This window comes from Cyprinodon variegatus, unplaced genomic scaffold, assembly GCF_000732505.1.
Source record: "Cyprinodon variegatus isolate N-32 unplaced genomic scaffold, C_variegatus-1.0 Scaffold779, whole genome shotgun sequence".
Taxonomy (NCBI): Eukaryota; Metazoa; Chordata; class Actinopteri; order Cyprinodontiformes; family Cyprinodontidae; genus Cyprinodon; species Cyprinodon variegatus.
Window position 1 is genome coordinate 371530 of NW_015151232.1, and position 23244 is coordinate 394773.

The 23244-nt window shown below is 40.7% G+C and overlaps 1 protein-coding gene across 1 annotated transcript in view; it reads left to right on the forward strand.

Moving 5' to 3' along the window:
- Positions 1–23244, forward strand: part of LOC107098462 (formin-2-like) — a gene marked incomplete at its 3' end in the record, with an annotated part of 51273 nt that overhangs the window by 24347 nt on the left and 3682 nt on the right. The window contains exons 9-16 of the mRNA XM_015396174.1: positions 433–520; positions 5039–5100; positions 10076–10167; positions 10476–10605; positions 13158–13304; positions 14291–14350; positions 17446–17566; positions 22271–22363. Of these exons, the coding sequence (XP_015251660.1) occupies positions 433–520; positions 5039–5100; positions 10076–10167; positions 10476–10605; positions 13158–13304; positions 14291–14350; positions 17446–17566; positions 22271–22363 (793 nt within the window). The remainder of the gene's footprint in view (positions 1–432; positions 521–5038; positions 5101–10075; positions 10168–10475; positions 10606–13157; positions 13305–14290; positions 14351–17445; positions 17567–22270; positions 22364–23244) is intronic.

The following is a 23244-nucleotide window of genomic DNA, read 5'->3' on the forward strand; positions in this document are numbered from 1 at the left end:
CTTCTTTTTCTGTGTCTGCTTCTGTCTTCTTGAAGCCCAATCAGCCTCAGCAGATGGCCGCTCACACTGAGCCTGGTTCTGCTGGAGGTTTCTTCCTGTTAAAAGGGAGTTTTTCCTCTCCACTTTCGCTACAAGCATGCTTAGTGTGAGGGATTGTATTTGAGTCAATGAGTTGATGCAATCTACTGGTTTTCCTTAGATAGAAAACTTTGAATCAATTTGAATGTATGATTTGGTGAACTGGAAAGTGCCTTGTGATGACTTGTGTTGTGAATTGGCGCTATAGAAATAAACTGAATTGAATAATTTATTTATGAAGTTGTACATAACACTGCATCCAAAAACCTACATGTGTTTTTCTAATTAAGGTACAGTAAAAAGCTAATTTATCTATTATGGACTTGTACCTAACATTGCATTTTTCTTATATAGGTGGTGAAGCTCCTGAACAATAAGCGCTCACAGGCTGTTGGGATCCTTATGTCTTCATTGCACCTCGACATGAAAGATATCCAGCATGGTGAGTCCAGTAACTGAAAAAACTACCCAGCTGTCTTAACTGTTTTTATTACTGGTGTGGTAAACAGGAAAGCCACCTTCCCTATTTATTCTTTTTTTTTTTTACCACTTAAGCAGTTTCGCTTCCAGAAATGTTTCATGGGGGGGCCAGATGGGGCTACTAAAAATCTTGGGCTGGCCACTGAAACTAAAAGCCATAATTTCAGGGTTTGAATCTATTTTAGTGGTAAACCTGCCTGTAGAAAACACCTACTCATATTTTGATTTATTGTGTGATTTTTTTATGTTACGTCGCTGGCTGTGCATAATGTGGTGAAATGCAAAACTATTGCTACTACATTTTACACTGGTAAGTGGGGTGGCCAGTGGGGTGGTCAGGGCATTGCACAGGGTGGCGGTGGCCAATCCTAGCCACCTCCTAGTATGGCATCTGCTCTAAAGAAGGAATTACTGCGTGGATAACAAAATAAAAAACACATCCATCTCAAAATGTTCCAAGCAGAGCTACGTGCCGATTTACCAGAACCTTGCGGTCTACGCATGTTCAAACAAGGGAATTCTTCTTCAGGGTTTTTTTTTTTAAATTTGACTCCACCCTTTCACTGAATTACAGGGTCTGACCAGGAGATGACGCTTCTCTTTAGATCATATTGTTCACAAATCATGACAGAAAGAATATTTTAGTACAAAGATTGATGTTTAAAAAGGAATTGTGGGGGACCAGCCAGGGGCCCATCAAGGAAAGTGGGGAAATTTTAAATGGCTATCACTTTACAGAACAGAGCCGATAAACAACCAGAGGGCCACAGTTTGATCCAACATCCAAATTTCAACGTTTTAAGCATTTCTGGCGCCCAAAAAGCTTTTGATGTGAATGCAGCATTAGCCTAGCCTCGTGAGACCATCCTGATCTCACGAGCTTTCAAGATTTCACTCGCTAATCAGTCTGGAGACTCTGTTGAAGAAAATTTGGAGCCGTTCACCAAACGAACGTCCAATCAGCGTTGGCTTTGAGGCGGGTTGAGGTGTGACGCAACGAGAAGCGCGACAGTTCAGTCTAAAGAACATGGCGGCTTCAGCCGATGAAACTAGCGTTAGCGTGGCTATCGAGCAAGTTTTATCGGAATTACAGAGTATTTCTTCACTGAAAGAAGAGCAAAACACTGCTCTGGAGGCTTTTCTCAGAGGAAAAGATGTTTTTGCTCTTCTCCCGACTGGTTTCAGTAAGAGTTTGATCTATCAATTGGCTCCTCTTCGTCATCGCTCTGTTAGTACGTCATATGCTTCGTTGATCTGATTGGTTTATTTGGCCCGTCTATCACCAACATAGGCCAATCAGCTAACCAGTATTTTCGCCCCTTCCCAAAATTACTTCAACGGAAGGTTTCCAGATGGATAAGAGGAGCAAATCCATCTGGCGGAGTCAGGTTAGCATTAGCCATGGATGGTTCTGATCTGTAAGCTGTGATGCTTCATTGTTCCTCAGCAGCATTACCTGAGATTGAACTCCCTGATTGTTCAGACCAACTCCAGACAAGATGTTCTGGAACAATCATAAACATTTCCATCCATCTCCCCTATAGCATGCTGTACTACCTCCAGCTGTCCTCTCCTTCTGACGTCACCACATGGAGATAGGTTTTCACTAGCTATAAATCAGGGTGCTGTTATGGAGCTACTGAATGTAGGATATTAATGTTAAAGTTAATCCTGTTTGGTTCCTAATAACCCAGAACCACCTGGTATGTCCTGCTGCAAGATTAGATGCAATCAATATTGCATCATCAACACTTGAATCTTGCTCCAAATGTTTTACCTGTGATTGCCCTCTGGTTTCTGCATCTTAATGTAATAAACGTCCAGCAACTGTTGAGGCTTCTTCTCACTATATTTCCATATTCAGTCTGTAACTCATAAGATACTGATGCTGTTACCTTTGAGTTTTTCTAGTGATCCAACTTTTCCATTACACCTTACCTCCTTTATCAGTCAGCCCAAAGGTTTAGCAGATCTTATATATTTTGTTTTTGTCTGTTGCACTTTTCTGTTTGTACATTTCTTTTCCCAAGAAATATTCTTGGAAGAATATGATGGAAGTAACATTCTCAGATGACTTTTTATAAGAAGTTGCTCTGATGAAAGTAATTTGTCCAAATGGTCACATTTTGGACAGACAATAAGTGGTGAGAGGAGCATGAAGGAAGCCATAGTGGACTCAGATTTCAGCCTTAAAAAACCTACAATACAGTGAAAAATTTGATTCCTTCCTGCTATCATCGTAGCCCCAACCACTTTCCAGGGGAACTGAAGACCTCACCTATTAAGCCCGGCCAACAATTCTCTTTAACGACCCCCTTTCAGAGACATACACAGGTATGGGGTATTGCAGGCTAACAAAGAAACCAAACGAACCCCATTCTAAAGGGTTGGACCCGTCCATTTCTATTTGCATTCTTTCTTTGTTGGGCTACTGTATAAAACCTGGAACTCAACCCTATTTCTGACATTTTTAATTAAAAAAGCTTCCTGAATGGGAAGAGAAACATCTTCAAACTTGAAAAAAAAAAGTCCAGTGGATTATTTTTAACTTTTTTGGAATCAAGAGGTGATGTTTAGTCTCAGCTGCCGTCCTACACACCCTAATAGGATTACTTCCTCAGTAGCGGGTCAGTTTCTCCAGAGTCCTCTTAATCATCTAATTAGTGATTTAGATCCATCTAAGAGTTGTAAGATACCGGCCCTTAGGATCTACAATTACCCCCCCCCGCTTTACAATCTGCACTAATTTTTCCTCTAAGCCTTTAACCATAGAGACAGTGAGCTTTCAGTGATATAACCACATCATTACTTCTTTGAAAGTATTCTTGATTGCTGCACGGTGAATTGTTATTACTCGTTATTACTCAGTCAAGATTCCATGTCTACCAAATATTTGGGGCGTGGTAATAAATGCTTTGCAGCGGTGTCCAATAGTAGAGAAACTTTGGGTAGTTTGAGTAATATATAATGACTATCATCTTTGCCTGAGAGGGCAGAATATCAGTTCCCTCTTTGCTCCATTGGTTGCCCTGTCTGCTGTGAACCATGACTGGTCCTCTTGACTGTTGATGCCTGTGTCATTGATCCATCTCACAGCGCTGATTCATTGTCTCTGTTCATTCAAGGCCAGTATAAAAACCCTCCTGCACTTTTCTACACCTAAATGTCTCCTGATGCACTGAGGTTGGCATTAAAACCATCCATCTCTGAGTTTCTCTTTAAAGCACTAATATGGATGGCTCAGTAGGAAACCTCCTGGCTGTATAATCTTTTCTCACTGCCTGCAGCTCTATGTCATTCCTTCGTTTCAATCAAATAATCAATATTTTTATTATAATAATAATTAAACTTTATTGATCTCACATTGCAGAAATGTACCTCTGCATTTAACCCATCCCCTTGGGGAGCAGTGGGCTGCCACTGTGGGGCACCCGGGGAGCAGTGCGAAAAATGTAGTTTCTCTTATTTTATATATTAATTTATGCTATTTACTCACTATAAAAGTTTTCAATGCCTGTTTCACCTGCAAGGCCACACAATTCACCTAAGTGAGGGTGTTTGTAGACCAGATATATTTTCTTTCCATAACAAACCAGATTCATTTTCAAGGTTTATTCATAACAAGTTAGTGTTTAACCAAAGTGTCTTTAATTTGTTTTGACTCTGACTACTTACCATTATTGTAAGTAAGGAGGAACGAACGCTGCTCATTAACGGTTAGAACAGGGCTGATTACCAAGCAATAAAGGCCATCTGATGAAATGTTCTCTCTTTGCAAAGATAAAAATAAAATGCTGACTGAGTGAAATCCAAAGATCTCCATTTATTTAACTGGAACAAATATTTGAATACTTTTTTTCCCCCACTACAGGGATTATGGGGATTTGCTCAGAGGCCCAGAGTGGCAGTCTGTGGGAGTGGATTTCAAACTCAGAACCTCAGGATTCCAACTTCTATGCCCTAACCACTAGGCCACCGCCCCCTCTGTAATATTTTGTTTGATTTCCTGACCAGGTTGAATGGAAGAAAGTCCCCATGTTGAGCCATTACAGCAATGTTGGAAAACTTAAGATTGAGGGAAGGACCATAAAGAGGAGCAGGTTGGGTCACGGATTGCGCTACTTGCCAGAAAGTTGATGGCTCCATGATAAACCAACTGCTTTTGAGAGAAATTGGAAATGTTCTCCATCTGGAAAAACTCATCTTTACCTCAACTAATCAAGACAGTTTATTATATAACCAATTCTTAGCTTGATGGATAAACTTCCGTCATATATACTATATCTGTTTATTGAGTGTATCGCTTCTACTGACCAATTTTATAAACATGATACTTCCAACCCATGTTCAGTAGAAAGAAAGACTGTTGTATTTATTTATTTTCATCAAAAATAAGGGAAGTTTTCTAAATAATTTTGAGTTAAAAGGTTCTTCAGGATGTTGGGAATGACCTGAACCTTTCTGTCTGTTTTTTTTTTAGCTATCTTAAACTTGGACAACAACGTAGTGGACATGGAGACCCTGCAGGCTCTTTATGAAAATGTGAGTCTCTGACAGTTTCTGTTAAACAGGAAGAAACATAAAAGTTTATTCTTATAATTGGTTTAAAGAATATGCCGTGCCGTCATCATCTTCTTTCTACTTTATATTGTCTTTGTCTTTTTTTGCCCGTAACATTTAGCTGTTCTTTATGTGTCTCATTTGGTGCAAAAACCTGATTTAGTAGCAGTTTTGCAAAGTGCTGAAATTTTTAACTGTTCTTCTTCGTACTATAAGTTTTAGATTTTTATTGGAAATTTCATGACTACAACTAGCCCAATTTAAGGCTATAGACATGCAACTAATACCTACTTTTAGATATTATAAAATCATATATTATATAAACCTTGTCTTCATAAACCTGGGCATGACTTTCAATTAGAGAAAGCCCTTAGAATGCCAGTCGGTTGGTAAATGTCGGAAAATAGCCAAAACATCTATCAAAAATAGATTATTTCACGTATATATATCTGTTACTTTAAACAGCAGTGAACAATGAAATAAAATAGAAAAAAAAAATAAAAAAAAATAAAAAAATACAATGTTTTTCCATTTTAAAATCTAAATTGTTTTTGAAGTAGAGAACAACAATCTCTCGGTTTGGTATATAGACCATTTCCTGACTCACTTTTTTAATAAAACTTGAACTAACCATTTTTTCGTTCTTTTTTCTGTCTTAATGTTGGCAGTGGGCTTTATGCTGCCCTGCAAGGCTTTAAACCTGGTTTGAATGGAGACTAAGCCATTCTCAAGCACATATCAAGGAGCTCATTTTGAGCCTGGATCCATATTTATATTTTTGTCTGTTCATGGTGGAGAATCCTGCTTCACAGCAGCAGGTTGAGCCAAACATCCTCTAAATGTTCAGGGTCATCTTTGAGCACCATTTCACTTTTCTTTCACCAGTTCACCGTAGTTCTTCCAGCAGTCCACTCTTCCTCTGCTCTCTTTTTCTCATCATCTTCTCCTTCTTTCCCATCGCCCGGCTTGCCACAGGTTTGCCTGCAGTGTCTAAAAGTAGCAGCAGCAGCAACCCAGACTGACAGCATATTGGCTAATTTGGATCACGTGCAGCCTGGAGATGCTGTAAATTATAAATGTTTTAAATCAGGTTGGGTCTGGATTAGCCAGCAGGTGGATCCAGATCCGGACCGCGGTCCACTGATCCGTGACCTCTGATATAGAGTAAAAGACATAAATTATTAACTTCAGCTACTAAATGCAACAAACCTCATAAGTAAAGAATGATTATTCAAAAGGTAAAAGGTTAAAACTGTAACATAGAAAATATTTCACACAGTTGACATGTTCAGCTCTTAGAATCAGAGTCAGTCAAGCACACGTTTGACAAGGCGGAGGTTTAACATCAGCGCTCCATGTCAGGTTTGGTGGAAGTTAGTTTTGGACCCAGAGTAGAAGGAGGCAAAGATACGTTTTTGCTGATTTAATGAAAATGCAAAAAAGACCACAGAAGAAAATCCAAGAATGAATACAGGAAACCAAAAACCAGGAGGGAAACTGAACAAAGACTACTAATCAGCTGACAAGGAGCAGGCGTGGATGGAAGCAAATCTAATAATGTTATGGTTCATCCCATTTGTTGTGACTCTGAGTTTTCAGTTTTCTGTTATCAGTAGTTCTGTTTTGTTCTTTGATTTATTTTCCATTATATTCAATCAGTCTTTAGTTACTCTCTGTTGCCCCCTTGTGCTTGTTTTCTTTCCCTTGGATTCCTTCTAGTTAGTTCCACCCACACCTGCTCCTTATTCAGCTCATTAGTCCATCCTTTGTTCTGTTCTCCTTAAATACTCCACCTCTGCAGTCACTCAGTGCTGGTTCCTTGTCGTTGAGGTTCTCTTCTCAGCTCGTCTCTCCCTGGCTCCTCATGCTCGTTTTCCTCTGATGTCTCCATGGTTTTTGGTTTGTTTAACATTTAAGTTGGATTTCTGGATTACTGCCTCTGTTGCCTGTGTTCTTCAATTAAATCTGTCAGAACTCATCTCTGCTTCAATTGTCTCTGCATCCGGGTCCTCAAGCAACCTCACTGCCCACTGTTGACAAATAAGATGAGAAGGTTTAGGTTCCACTCTTTTAAAGATACTAGTTTTAAATGTTCCATAAAAGGATTATTTCTCTCTGTCAGGGAAAAGAAGCCACTATTTTAAATCCTAAGGTTCGAATATATTTTCAAAGTTACCAGTTTAGTTAACAAACACATTTCATAATCCTTATATGTATTTTCAGTTGCAAAGCCACGTCCAGTAGATGTAATAGTCTATATCTAGTGTATTATTTAGGCATTGGCAAGTATCACTTTAAAGGAAGAAAATCACTAATTTCATATCCTTAATGAGTTCAACAAAAACTTGTTTTTCCATAGTTTGCTTGAAGTTGCATATCTGTGGCGATTTCTCATTGAATACCTGCGAGGCTAAACCTCCCCTGTAAATTTCACAAAATTTTTTGGTAAAATATGCATTGTGCAACCTCAAAAAAGTAGTCATGAAAGTTAAATTAAAATGCATTTGATTTCATGAATATGTTACACATTAATCAGCTGTTTAGTTTGCTCGATCTGCCCTCCGCTCTGGAGCAGCAGGACTCTGCCTCTATGAGAAATCCCTGTTGAGGTTTGAGTCTTACTCTACTGAGGTGTGCAGAGAGAAAGTAGAATCCTGATTGGATAACATGCCAAAATATGTCACTTCCAGTGAGGCTCAGCCTCTAAGCGCATCTATGGATCAGGGGCGGATCCTGAAGCTTGCTGGTCAATGTTGATACGGTGTCTCTTGGTCTTTCTCCCACTGGACAGGCTAATTCCCCCTGATTGGCCTTTCCGGGAACCTGCTCAGTCCCTTGGTTTAGATTGGCCATTCTAGTCTGTTTTGTATGAGGAATGTGTCTTCGTGTGTGTGTGTGTGTGTGTGTGTGTGTGTGTGTGTGTGTGTGTGTGTGTGTGTGTGGCTGCTGGGTGTTGGACTGGCTCCTTTGGGGTTTGTCCCCTTGTAGGTCCGGCTCTGGTCGCTCCGGTGCGGCCATCCATATGTCTGCCCTCCTTGTGTCTCAGTGATCTGGGGTGCTTCTGGATAACTGGGGGTTGCATTGCTTCATTTTCTATCTTAGGTCCTGTAGGGCGAGTCTTGGGCCGCCCACACCTGCTATTAGGCATAGTTTCCTTCTGAAGAAGCTTTGTAAACACAAGCATGCCCGTGCATACGTATCACGGGAGTTTGGTTCAAGTCGTTAACGAATACACACTGATTGTAAATATTAAGCTGCAGCTACAGATATATACCACCCTGAATAATACTATGTGTTCTCAATTGTAAATTTAAGAAGAAACAGGAACAAGTCAAAGGACTGATGGTTCAAGCCCTGTCTCCGGCTTTCATTGTTGTTGTGTCCTTTTGAATAAAATTTTTGAATTTAATTGACACAGTGGGTAGCACTGCTGCTTTGCAGAGTGAAGGTTGCGGGTTCGATTCCCAACCCGGGGTCTTTCTGCATGAAGTTTGCATGTTCTCTCTGAGCATCTGTGGGTTCTCTCTGGGTACTCTTGCTTCCTCCCACAGTCCAAAAACATGACTGTTAGGCTGCTCTAAATTCTCCTTAGGTGTGAGTGTGCGTTAATGGTTGTTTGTCTCTGCGATGGGCTGGCGACCTGTCCAGGGTGGACCCTGCCTCTTGCCTGTAGACAGCTGGGGATAGGCACCAGCAACCCTCGCCACCCCAGCTGGGATAAGTGTGATAGAAAATGGATCGATGAACTAAATTGAATTGAATAGAGCTTCTGTCTCCTTGAACCCCAGTCGGCCTCAGCAGATGGCTGCTCACACTGAGCCTGGTTCTGCTGGAGGTTTCTTCCTGTTGAAAGGGAGTTTTTCCTCTCCACTGTCGCTACAAGCATGCTTAGTGTGAGGGATTGTTTTCAAGTCAATGAATCGATTCAATCAATAGGTTTTCTTTAGATAGAAAACTTGGAATTAATCTGACTGGATGATAGAAATAAACTGAATTGAATGGCTTGTATTCTAGGGTTAGGGTTAGTTTATATGTTCTATTTTCTTGCATTAAATGAGTCATAACCTGGTATTTTATGCATTTAATCCATATGAAATTGATCATATCATGTTTAATCAATTTAGATGAAAGAAAGGAATAGAGCTCATTGGGATTGCGTTTTATATCCACTTTGTTTTTTTATTTTTGTATGAGTAAGCACAATAATTTGACTTGTTTGTATGTACATTCCTTTGGGTGTGGCATTATCAACATTAACAGTTAGCCATGATTTATTTACTATCATTTCCTTATACAATAGATAAAAAGTTACAAAAGCAGAAATAGTTACCATTTGCCTACTGGTGACTCCCTGACTGGTGAAATCGCTGCTTTAGGTAAATCAGAGACAGTAGAGGTGATAGAATGTAGTGTTGCGCTGATGCCATTTTTTGGCCCTGATACGATACCCGATACCTGGCTGTGCAGTATTGTCTCATACCGATACCATCTGTTTGAAATTGATGTGTGTGTGAACAACTGCATACTACTTGGATGTAAAATAATTGCCATCATGGTTTGTCAAGCTGCTGCCTACCTTTGTGAAGCAGGAAAAAGACTAATACAAAGTGAATCCAGTAGAACTTTTTATTGCCTACCTGGAATGGGTGACAATAGTTGAATAAACTTTTGGCTCTCAAAATGGTATCAGTGCCCTATTTGTTGGTACTTGCTGATACTGATTCCACCATTTTAGTGCTGGATAGGGGCCCCGCCTGATACTGGTATTGGTGCAACACTAACAGAAAGGTGAGCTAAGGTTAGTCCAGAGGTTTTAACAGGAAAAATGTCAGATGAATCCTTTAGTTGTATGAACCAGAACAATAATTATGAAGTTTGTTTTTTTTTTTTATTGCTTTTACAATCATTAGCTATTACATATTTTGAATAGGATCTTTGCCTTTTAATTTTCCCACAGAGGGCACAGCAAGAGGAACTGGATAAAATTGAAAAGCACATAAAGTCGTCTAAAGACAAAGAGAATGCTAAGCCACTGGATAAACCTGAACAGTGAGTAATTCCCCTAAAACATTAAATACCAGCCATAGATGTGTTTTTACTCCACTGTGTGTACTGCGCGTAAGGAAGCAGTGCTGCATCTTTACTTTGACGTACTACCATAACGTATTATATTATATCTTACATTATTGACAGATCTTCTTAAGGATTTCTTGTTTGTTTGGAACCATATCTGTCGTTTTGTCTTTATTTTTTTTAAAGACGGTATGTTGTCAAAGATGAAAAACTGTAACATCCTTTAAAAACAAGCCAAAAACCGCTTTTCAAATGCATATTTTCTTCATTTTTGTTTGTTTCAGGTTTCTCTACCAGCTATCGCTGATCCCAAACTTCTCAAGCAGAGTCTTCTGCATTCTCTTTCAGTCCAGCTTTTCTGAGTGCATGTCATCAATCACAAGAAAAATCAGCACCCTACAAAGGGTCTGCAAGGTAAGTAAATGAATTAATATGAGAATGACGTGTCTGGGCACTGTTATTTAAAAACTTTGAGTAAAAATTATCCAGGGGTGGTTAGGCACTAAATAATTATTTTTGCACATGCACATGTTGAGAATTAACAAAAAAATTTACATATGTCCTACTAGTGATCGGGAATCTGTATCGTCACCTGACATTGGAAGCTAAGTCCCTATAGTCTTAAGTCTCTTTCCCACTGAAATTAGCGGGTTAACCATGGTTTTTCAAACACGGGTCGACCCGCAATGGCATTTGGCTTCCTTCCCTTTGGCAATAAAAGCTGGCAAGGAAACCAGAGCAAAGTAGTGTGCTGTGGAACCAAAACTTTCCTTGGCCAATTTATGAGATAAAATATTTACCAGTCTGTATGCTGGAGTTAAGTTATGGAGTTAATATTGGGGATGGCAGAAAGCAGATGCCTCCCTACTCTAGATAAGAGTGAAGGGAGGGTGATGAGAGATAAGAACAAGTTCACACAGCCTCCTTCATGCTGTGAACAAGAGACCTGTTTTGAGTGTTTATCTGGCTAAAATTTATGTCCTTGAGGAATTTAAGCATTTTTTTTCTTGGGAATAACCAAACGTTCAAGTGAGAAAGTTCTTTATGCAGGAGGTGTCATGATTTTATCCAAGGATCTGACCCACATGCAGAAAACCAAACAGAGAGACCAGGGAAAGGTTTAACAGGTTTATTATGAACTGGTAGAGAAGGGTCCAGCGCTGCTCTGAACACTGGTGAACTGGGACTGAAAAGTGAAGGGGAAGATCCTGCGGTTAGTTCAGGCTCAGATAGAAATTTTTGTTTTGATTGTAAAGGGAATTAAGGCAACAGGACTCACGTTTCCAGAAAAGGTGTCTTTCTTTGAATCCAGTCGGTGTGGGTTGTTCCAGTAATAGACTTGCTTGTTGGAGGGCGGACAGGGTTTACCCAGGTTGAGGTGTTTCCTTGAGGAACAGAGGAGCTGACTGCCACTTTTCCTATGGTACTTGAACGGTTTCTTGTGTAGATAAATCCCCTGCTCAGTGTGAAGCCCAAACAATCCTTGGGGGAAAGTTTATCCAAACCACCTGTTTGAATCCTCAGCTCAGCTTGATGCTCAGACAATCCTTCCAGGGGGAGAAGGTCAAAAAAAAATCCAGTTTACAGGATGACTTCCTGCCGAGAGGCAAAGACAAAAAAACAACAAGGTTAAGACTCCGGTGACAAAAAACTCAGTTTGACTCAGCAAAACTCAGCTTGGCTAGAGTACCCAAAACTGGCTAACACTCTGGCAGCGAGGTAGTGGCAGTCAGCAGCTTAAGACTCCTCCGCTAATGAGGCAACCATCCGCAGGTGTGTGAGGAGGGCCAATGAGAACTAGGCGCCACCTGGTGGTGGAGGGAAAACAAACAATAACACAACCCACACAAACTGGATTTCTAACAGGGGGTGGGTTCCCCTGGGGGGAGTGTGTGTTGGGATTTTTGTAAGGTATAAATGTATGTACTGAAATGCCTTAGTCAGAACTTTATCTCTTCGTCTGAGGACCTTAAATGAATTTGAACCTTTTTTCTTGCAAGAAATGTCTCAGCTTCCTAACTTCACAGTGCTTTATTGTTTTGGCTCGTCTGGCCCTGTGAATCCATCTTACCAGAGCTGCTCCATGTTAATCGGAAATAAACAGAGTTGTTTTAGCTTGTTTACTCACCGGCATGGTGTGCTGCGGCCTTTTTACGTTGCGTTCAGTGGTATCATGTAAATTAGCAAGTCAACCCAGCTCTGCTGTTCCCATAGCACCGATTTTAACTCGGGTCACTTGTTGAGTATCGCCCGCTAATTTCAGTGGGAAAGAGACTTAAGACTAAAGGGAGTCCTGATCACTACTACCGTAGGTCAAATGTAAATTTTTTGTTATTTCTCAACATGCGTAAAAATTATTCCCGCTATCACCTCAACCCCAACGCCTTTACAGGGGAACAGAAGACCTCACCTATTCAGCCAGGCCAACAATTCCCTTTAACGACCCCCCTTTCAGAGACATAGACAGGTATGGGACATTGCAGGCTAACAAAGAAGCCAAATGACCCCCATTCATAAGGGGTGGAGCCGTTTATCCGTTTCAATCTGCATGTTTTCTAAACTAAAACAGGGCTTTATTGGGCTGCTGGATAAAACCTGGAACTCAACCCTATTTCTGACATTTAGAATTGAAAACGCTTCCTGGATGGAAGAGAAACGTCTTCAAACTTGGAAACAAAGTCCAGTGGATTGTTTTTTAAGTTTATTGGAATGACTATAACCTGAATGACTTAGAATCTTCACCAGCGATACAATTAATCTGTTTCTGTTGAAATCAAGCTCGCTAGGTATTAATTCAATTATATTGCTTCTTTGAATGTGCTTTAACTGTCAGTTTGTTGTGGATTGAGTTAACGGTTGGTTCAACTAATCACTGATTTTTTTTTATATCAATATATGAAAAAAAGTGCATTGACTTACAGGTCGTTTTTTGCTTCACTCCATCCTTCTCTTGTCTTTTTTGACAGACTCTGCAGGACAATGATTCAGTCAAGAAGATTCTAGGTCTAGTTCTGGCATTTGGTAATTTCATGAACGGTGGAAATCGAACAAGAGGTCAAGCTGACGGCTTCACTCTTGACATCTTGCCAAAACTCAAGGATGTAAAGAGCAATGTGAGTAAAGATTTATTTTAAGTTGTTAACTTTGTAATTTCTAATTTAAAATCCCATATATGCCAGTCTATTTTTATTTTTGTGTATTTTGTGCAAAAAGGCCATAAACATCTTGGGTTTTCTTCCCAGTTAATCAACCGCTCCTAATTTTAAAGGGGAAAAAAATTTTTTTTTTTGTTCTTGGCACATTTAAATTCTTTTTAACTGAATATCAAAGGAAGAAAACTTGAAGGATTAAATTATGTTGACACAAAGCAGACGATCTAGCAAAGAGCCAGATAATCATAAATGCTGACTCATTTTGAGGAAAATAAAAGTCTGTGCTAAAATGAAACTCCTCTGAAACCTCAAAAAGGATCCCATTAGTTTCATATTCATGGCTGTAGCTGCATATAAAAGGGCAGAAGATGACATATTTGAGTGTTCTTTTTTGTCTTGTTTTCTTCTTTAATTTTCAGATCAGATATATTGGTACCGCATATTAAGAAATTAATTATGTTACTTTATTGTTAGAAAGAAAAAAAAACAAATTTTGTAAATAAAAACAGCAAAAAAATGCTTTTCAGGAGTGGAATTTTGAAAAATGATAAGATCATTTCAAATTCAAAAATGGAATTCTGAGTTTCTGAGTTGGAGCCCCACTCCCACAGACTGCCCTCTGGGTCCCTGAGCAAGACCCTTAAACCCACTCTGCTCCCTGGGTGCCGCACAATGGCAGCCCACTGCTCCCTAAGGGTGATACGTTAAATGCTGAGAGTGAATTTCATTGCTCTGTTCTTGTGACAGTGAAATGACAATAACAGCTGGAAAAAGGAAAAGAAAAAAGTATTAAACGTCAGTTCAGATTCAGCAACATGACCAGTTCTGATTCAGCCTGCATTTGAAAAATGAATGCAGCCCCAAATACATAATGTTTATCTCCTTTTAATGTTTTCTTCACTCTTCTCTTCTATTATTCAGTATTTTTCTTGTTTTTTCATGCATAGGATGGTGCAAAAAGCCTTCTGTCATACATTGTAGCGTACTACCTCAGACACTTCGATGAGGTAAACTTCCTTTCTGTCTCTGTTCTCCCTGTTCATCTCAATGTCTCTATAAATGACTGTTTTCAGTTGAACATGAAAATGTTTCACATAAATCATGTTTAGTGCTGAACTTATTCAACTCTGATGTTTTCATTAAAGCTAATTTTAAAGAGAGAAATTTGTTTGGAAAAGAAAAAAAAAGGTCCTGATGAAGTTATCTTCAGAGTATTCATGCTCTGAATTCAACAGGTTCTTCCAGAAAAGGAAATACCTTTACTTATTATTAGCATAGAGATCCTGCTCATTCAAGCCAACACAGTACCAAGTTTTAAGGTTTTATTGACAAGGGTGAGAATGTTGCAGACAAGGGGCAGACATGTCCTGGAGATGAGTCCGACGGTTCATGTAAAGGCAGAACTAAACCAGAGTAGCCCACTGATTGTGGTGGGGGAAACAATTGCCTTGAATCTGCAGAAAAGATCTACAGCAGGTAGAACCTGCAGTGCTTTTCAGATGTGGCCTGCAGCTGCCCAAAAGGTTGTAGCCACAAGCTGCTGTATTTCCAATAAGTCTGGATGGCAGGAGCAGGTAGAGTGAGGCTGGGCTGCACTGTGCTATATTTTCAATAGTTGTACTCATCACAGCTCAAACTGTATGATTAAACCGCAGGGTTTAAAAGTTCACTGCACAAGATCTATGTTCTTACACTGTACGGCCCGACGCTCTGATGTGATCTACCTCAGGCATCCCCAAAGTCGGTCCTGGAGGGCCGGCAGGTTTTAGAGGTTTCCTGCTCCAGCACAACTGATTTAATTGAAAGCTGATTGACAGGCTAAAATAATAAAAATAAAAATGTACCAATTAATCGAATAGAATTGTATCGTATCGTGGTGTATTCTTGAGTACCAAAATTAATCGAATCGTTGGGTCAGGAAATTGATACTGAATCGATTCGCCATGATGGGTGTGATTTACTCCCCTAGTCCTCACCTGGGTCAGAGCAAACTGAACTTCTGAGGGAATTTCCTGAACCATCCTGACCCTCCAAACCCTGGGGTCCCACTCCCGACCCCAAGCATCTGGGAAGGATTCCCCTTGCTGCCTGAGGGACTGGAACTCTGAATTGGAGGCCTTCATGGAAATTCCATCCTCCTCCAGATCCTTCCCCATTTCCCAGGATGCTGCCTAGGGAACCGAAGTGGGGACCGACACCTTGAGTAAAGCTTTGAACTGCTCCACCTCAGCCCTCGGAGAGTCCATTCCTGCTGAGATGGGCAGTCCAGCTGAGGCCTTTTCCTCCGTGGACTATGGTGCTCTTCAGCTGGTGCATCCCCTCGCCTCCCAGAACACGGTGCACCTGAGGGTGTCAGGTCAGCTGTGGAAGCAGATTCTCCAGCTGGTAAAGCCTGTCCTCCCTGACAGACAATTGCATGATGCTGCAGTTTATGCATGGGTCAGTCAGAGCTTCTCTGAGATGACCCACCCCCGCATTTGGGGCAAAGTTCATGTCCATCCTCCACCTGGAGGGAGATTTCGCAGGATGTGCACGCAAGCATCCCACAGAGACATGGGAAATGAGGGGTGGCAGCATGCACATAAGTGTGGACTTCAATAAAACTGAAGAACGAGATCAAAGGCCTAAGTTAACATAATGTGAGCACACGCCCACATGTGCAGCGACTGACCAATCAGAGTGAGACCTCAACGAGGGCTGAAGAACGCTGTAATAACGCTATACACCTGTAGTCGGTGGCTGTACACCTTTCCCAACCAGGTTTCACTGGGGGACGGGAGCGTTAGCAGCTAACAAACAATGAAAGCCAGAGGCGGATGCTAACCGTCTGCTCTACTACAACAAACCGGCACAACAATCGGTCACGTCAACTACAGCCTTGGAGGGCTACAAATAACACTCCTACTAACAGATCACAGGCAGGATGACGCTGTAAACACCAAACGTGTGCTAACCTCTCAGACCTGCAAATGCCAATAAGTTCAGAATCACAGATTATAGGCACAACCAGCCTGCCAAGGATGCCAAATTAACAGCGAGAAGATCAAAGAGACCGAAGGTAGCCGTCAACGTGTCATGTCGACTTTGTTAACATTTCATCTCGACCTGCGCGAGGAGAGATATTCACTTTGTTTACTGCCACTGGCAGTCAGGAAGGGATGAAACAGAACACAAGTTTTATGGAATTAATTTAGCAACCAAAGAATACGTGTTGTTATTAAAAACTTCAAAAAATCCAATCCAGAAATGAAAGATTGGAAAATTTCTTAATCAAAAGGATGTTTAGTGCTGTTTTCTTAGATAATAATTTTCTAATTTTTTTCCATTTTATTATTATATTTTTGTCAAATTTCTCTTTTTCAGATTGATTTGTAGGAATTGCATTATTTTTTCAGATTGCATTTTAAAGCTCCCATTCTCTCTACTCTAAGCCAATCTAAACACCCGCTCTTGACCAATAAAATTGTTAAAAAAAAAAAATCCCCCCCCATACTCAAAGGCATAAAAGACTTATTAGAATTTAACTAAACGTAACTAAATAATAAAACTGTAAAAACTCAATATTGTGAAACTCAACAGATTCAGTTTCCATCAACCAAAGATAAAGCCTCCAAGCATCCATGTCAAAAAATCTATCCAAGCTGTGGTATTAAATCAGAACTTCCTACTGTGATGATCTCCTGATACAATAAGAAACAAGACAACAACTTAACTTTGTTTAAATAGTAAATGGTAAAAAGCATGAACTTATATAGCGCCTTTATTCAAGTCAGGGGACTTGAGCAAAGCGCTTTACACTACATTCATTCACCCGTTCACGCACACACTGATTGTTTAATACAAACATTCCTGTTTAAATTTTGGTCTCACCCTGATGCAACTAAAGTACCACTTGCTGAAAACAGGACTCAGGATCCCCAGTTTTTCCTTCCTTCCTTCCTTCCTTCCTTCCTTCCTTCCTTCCTTCCTTCCTTCCTTCCTTCCTTCCTTCCTTCCCTTCTGTGTGAATGTCCCCATGAAACTGTCTAATTATGATGATTAAACAATCAGTGTTTGACATCTGACCTTCCAGGCTTTTTAACATGTATGTGTCTATCGACAGGATGCTGGGAAGGAAACATCCGTGTTTCCTCTTCCTGAGCCCCATGACCTGTTTCAGGCTTCACAGATGAAGTTTGAAGATTTTCAGAAGGACTTGATGAGGCTCCGGAAGGACCTTAGAGGTAACGGATACTTTAGCAGGTGATGGATAAAAATTAAGGTATTACAAGGTTCGTACATGTGGATTAGAGGGTAAAGTACCCAAAAACATAACCAAAGTCAGTGTAGTCATCCAAAAAATAAGCAAGAGTAAAAATATTTACTAGTAAAATGTCTACTCTAGTAATAAGTAACTGGTCTATAGTGATATCTAATAATCAAAGTGTTTTGTGTTGATTTTTCATATTCAAACAACAGACATCCTATTTAAAATGTACAGAAAAAATTTGTTTTAAAATTTACATCACAAAAGAAAAGAAAACACACAAACTAGCAACAAGACAGATCCTACTACTACCATCTGCTGAAGCAGAGGGAAATTCAGATTCAAAATAGGAATTAAAAGGCTGCCAGACCTAGAAATATCTCTAAATATTGCCCTGTAAAGTAAACCTAAGATGTTCCAATTTAAGATGTGCCATCACCTACTCTAACCATCATTTGTTGGTTAGCGGTGCTGCCTTTATCCAATTAAATAAGATCAGTCTCCTGGCCAAGTATAAAGACAGTGCCATTGCTTTCCAGAGCCAGAGCTTCGTTAATTGTGTTTGTTTAGGTGCCACACCAAAAATAGCCATCAGAGGAACAGGTTCAATGTTTTTCTTATAAATGGATGAAAAGGTTTTGAATTCTTTGAGCCCGGGGCAAGACCACAACATATGAGATGTGTTTGCTGGCACCTGTTTACATCTTGGGCAATTCTGATCAGCTCCCTGATAAATGTTTGCCAGTTTGTACTGGTGAAATGGAGTCTGAGTACCACCTTAAACTGTGTCTAATAGAGATGAAGCATGTATTAGTTCTATTGCTCACCTCCATTCATAATCCGATATATCCAGATCTAATTCTTCCTCCTATTTCCTTTTCATGTAGTCTAGGGATGGGGAAGCCACCCTCTAGTTATACCATTTTATGGCATTTTTAAAAATGTATACCCCAGTAGTTAACTCATGTATTATTTGTTATTTTTGTGTTTTAAACTTTGTTTTTGGTCATTTTGTTAGCAAAAGAGAGACATTTGATAGAAAGCATGAGCAAAGGGGGTTAAATAATAGCCTACTGCAGCTAAGCTCGTTAGCACTTCAGAGTGAAATTCTGGAAATAATGACGAAAAGTCCAAAGTCCAGGATGAATGAATGCAAAAAAAAGTTTTATTCTAAGAGGGAAAATTATGAAACAACTCTGGGAATAAACTATGAATGTTGGTTTTGGTTGAAGAGGAGCTAAAGATGCATTTAGATGCTAAGTTGGTGGATGTTTTAAGGGCTCATTTTGATTGACGCACGACACGTGCAGTCCGCGTGGAAAATGAGCTGCCCGCCTCAACATCTGCAGCAACTCAGTTCAATTCAGAGGCCTCCTGTCTGCAGCACTGTCTGCGGTCACCTACAATGAGGTGCAACAGAGTGTCTACGGAGGGGGTGGGAGCACATTATCCTTTACTGAGACACACATGCAGATGACCTGGTTTGAACCAGCCTTAACCGTTCATGATGTCACCAGTGTGACAGAAATCAGGGAAATAAACAATGGATCTCTATAATCTGTCTGAATCCCTCTAACCAGAGCGGCTCCATGTTTATCGAATGTAAACAGAGTCGTTTCTGCTTGTTAGATCAGTATCACGTAAATTAGCAGTTCGACCCGGCTCTGATGCTCCCACAGCATGCCGATCAGGGCCGAGTTGATTTTAACGCGGGTCGCTTGATGATTTGTTTGATCTGGGTAGACATGCGCCAATGAGCTGTTCCCACTGCCACTGAAAGCCCATTGTTCAGTTTAAACTGATCTTTCAGCCAGTTAGCACAAGCTGCATGCTGACAGCACCACTCTCCACGAGGAAGTAGAAAACACAGCCATTTACAATTTACTAAAGCCTCTTTGTGTCGTTAAAGAGCGACGGTCAGTTCTTTCTGGTAGTTTTTCCACAATCTTTTGCTAGTTGTGGCTTTAAATCGCATGAAAAATCACACAATATCTGTAGATGTATTTTGCAATGGTTTCCTCATGGATCTATCTGCGTAGTAACAAATTCTCCTAGGTGTGCAGTGTAGAAATTGTGTCCACAGGGTTGCCTATACGGAAGCCCAAATTTACGGAATTATGTAAACCGAGCTTAAGTATACGTCTTTATTAATACTGATAGTATTAAGGCTTTTTGCCTGTGGGTTACCCTCAGCCTGGTAAACCAGAATAAATGGGAGATGAAAGGTGTAATCTAGTCTGGCCCCGATGAATGAGACATCGGAAGATTGTTGATGAGAACAACCCGTTGTTTTTCAAACCATGTCTGGGCCTATTGGCCAACGCTCTGACCAATGAGCGCAACTGACTGTGACATAGGAGGCGCGACAGAAAGCTGGTGGGGGAGTGTAAAAAAACAGCCTGTCAGTAAAACGGCGAATATGTCCTTCTTAAAAATGAAAACTGATTCCAAAGCTGAGTCAAAAATCTCCATCAGAGCCAGCGGCCCTTCACACATGGCTACGCTGAGAGAGGGCCGCTGCAGACGGGCTGCGGTTAGCTCTGGCTGCCGTTAGCCTCGGAGCTCCGCTGGTTGCCGCAGTCCTCTCAACTTCGGAAATAGTTTTTTTAATCAAGCATTAAATCGGTAAATGAACCATATAGTGACGCTTTAAAGTATAATTTTCTCGCCTCAAATGATCTTAAAACATACTTTTATTGAACAACAGCAACAGAAAAGAGAATCTTTAACTTTCAATGGAGCACCCCATTGAAAGCTGCTGCTGCCGCAGTGCATCATCCTACTGTTCTGTTTTCTCCAGCGTCGTGCAGCTTTGTCGTCACGCCTTCAAAGCCCCGCCCCCTTTGCATCCAGACATTCTAATCACATCTCTGCGTTGTGATTGGCCCGCCAGTTCTAGGGCCTGGGACATTGATCGAGGCTAGACCACTCGCAGGGAAAAATGATTGTGGCTGCTGGTAGGTGGGGCTAGTTTTCTAGGCTAGTTTACCCTGTTTATAGGCACTATTGTTTTAAACATTGGTGATTGCTACCTTTATGTATTTATTTGGCCAGGATTTAGGATGTAATGCATATTAAAGGTATATTGGAGAATTTTCACAAATTTTTTAATAGACCCGCCCTCTCTACTTAAAAAAAAAAAATGCAGATGCACAACCCTGTACACGCTCCTGTCATGATTATATTCAAAGGTCTGACCCAAAATGCAAAGGCAAAGCAGAGAGACCAGGGAAAAGTTTAAACAGGTTTATTAGGAATAATGTGATGAATCCAGTGCTGCTCTGAACACTGTCAAACCGGAACTGGAAGGTGAGGGGAAGACACTGCGGTTAGTTCAGGCTCAGTGGGAAATCTTAATCTTTGGTTTTGAATTGCAGGAAAAGGTTGCAGACTCACTTCTCCAGGAAAAGGTGTCCTTTATGGAATCCAGTCTGAGAGGGAAGGTTCCAGTGATTGTCTTGTTTGGTGTTGGGCAGACTGGGTTTACTCAGACTGCGGTTGTTCCTAGATGAACGGAGAAGCTGACTGCCACTCTGATTTCCTGCGGTACTTAAATGGGCGGCGGTGCAGATGAAACCTTTGCTCGGTGTGAAACTCAAACGACCTCTTGGGGAAAGTGGATCCAAACTTCCAGTTTGGAACCCCAGCTCAGTTAGAAGCTCAGTTGAACCTTCCAGAGAGAGAAGGTCCGAACAAATCCAGTTTGCAGGATGAATTCCTGCCGAGAGGCAAAGACAAGAAGAAAGTTAAGACTCAGCTTGACAAAAACTCAGTTTGACTCAACAAAAACTCAGCTTGGCTAGAGAATCCAAAACTGGCAAACAAAAACTCAGGTTAGACTCAGCTAAACTAAGCATAGCTAGAGTACCCTGTATTGGCAAACACTCTGGCGTCGAGGTAATGGCCGTCAGCAGCTTAAGAACACTCCACAGCCAATGAGGCAATGAGCTGCAGGTGTGCAGGGAGGCCCAATGAGGACAGGGTAACACCTGGTGGAGGAGGAAAGGAAACACAAAAACAGACCACACCAACTGGATTCCTGACAGCTCCCAAGAGGGAACGCCTGTTAAACGCACGTGAAAGTGTTTCTCTGCAGCATTGTTCCTCATGCACGCTCTGTTTAAAAGTTGCTATTTGCATCGCTCATACAAGCTTACTTTCCAAAAGAAGATTTTTTATTTTTCCTCTATGTCAGACTCACCACAGGTAAGTAAAAAAAGGGGGACGGTCTTACGTAAACATATCTCCAGAATGATTGACAACTAGGAGGACCACTTATTTCAATGATCCACCCAGAGAAATTACATTCTCCACTATACCTTTAATCTGCAAATTTCTGGGTGTAAAGTTATTAATCTCACTGGTGAAAAATCTTATTATAAATATATTCAAGCAAGCATTGAATGGCCAGTTGTGTGTCTGTATTTATAAAGTTCAGGGTTTGCTTTCTCCTTTTGTCAACAACACTGCTCTCCATTAAGCTTAGCCTTTATGAAGGGAGGTATTAAACTAAAGGTAGTTGGTAAAATAAAACCATATATGTGACAAATTTCCACTAGGGCACAATAAAGTATACTCTATTCTATTCAATTCCATTCTATTCTATCATGCAGATCTAATTGCATCTAGGACAGAGGCAGTTTGTATAACCCTCCTGTTTTCCCTTTGTCACTTTAACCAGCGTGCACATCTGAAGTGGAAAAGGTGTGCAAGGTGTCAGATGAGGAGCACTTGCAGCCTTTCAAAGAGAAGATGGAGGAGTTTCTTTCTCAAGGTAATCGAGCAAAGCTGTAAATCTATCATGGCTTTAGGATCTGACTCTACCAGGAGGAGAACAGCTGGTTGCTTTACTGCTTTGGCTTTCTGTGATTCTGTAAGCAAATATAACAGAGGAAGGGGCAGAGAAGGACAAAGGAAGGGAGGATTGTCTCTGTTTAAGCCTTTCCTGGTCACTTAAATGCAAATATATGATGAAATAATTCATTTCGCACCACAGACTGTTAATATGTTATGAAGTATTGTTGTTTTCTTCCCAACCTGAAGCCTCACCATGTCTGGGTGTCACCTTTACCATCACTCCACTTCTGAAGGCTGAACAAAGTCTGAGGCCTCTTATGACCAAAAAACACATTTTTACTTCCTGATAGGGCCTAGGGTTGGCAAATCCCTGGAAAAACAAAGGTTCCCCTCATGTGTGTGCCAGCTGACCTATTGCCGTCACCCGTCCTGGCGTGGTAATTTTTTTTAGCCCCCCTTTGTGTGTGAAATGATTTTGACTCTGAAAACTCCTCTAAAAATTCAGAGTAAGGACCTGGTGGACGATACAAAATTAAAAAAAGAAGAGGTTTTCTTGCTTTGCAATTTGGATCAGGGAAAAAAAGGGTTAAATGTTCAAAAGAGTTGTAAGTATTAACTGCCTTGGGAGTAATCAGTAAGTCAGACTGAAAGATTGTTGCTACTCCTCTGCCTCGCCCAGAACTTCTGGGTATGTGAAAATTTAAATAACTAGAAGGAGTTGCCTCATTTATGCTCACATAATCCTCTTGCTGCAGCCAGGTTTCTGTAAGGCAACATAAATCAATGTGATTATCACAAATCAAGTCATTAACTAGCAGACTAGCAGAAAGAGAACTTATGTTAAATAAAACCAGATTT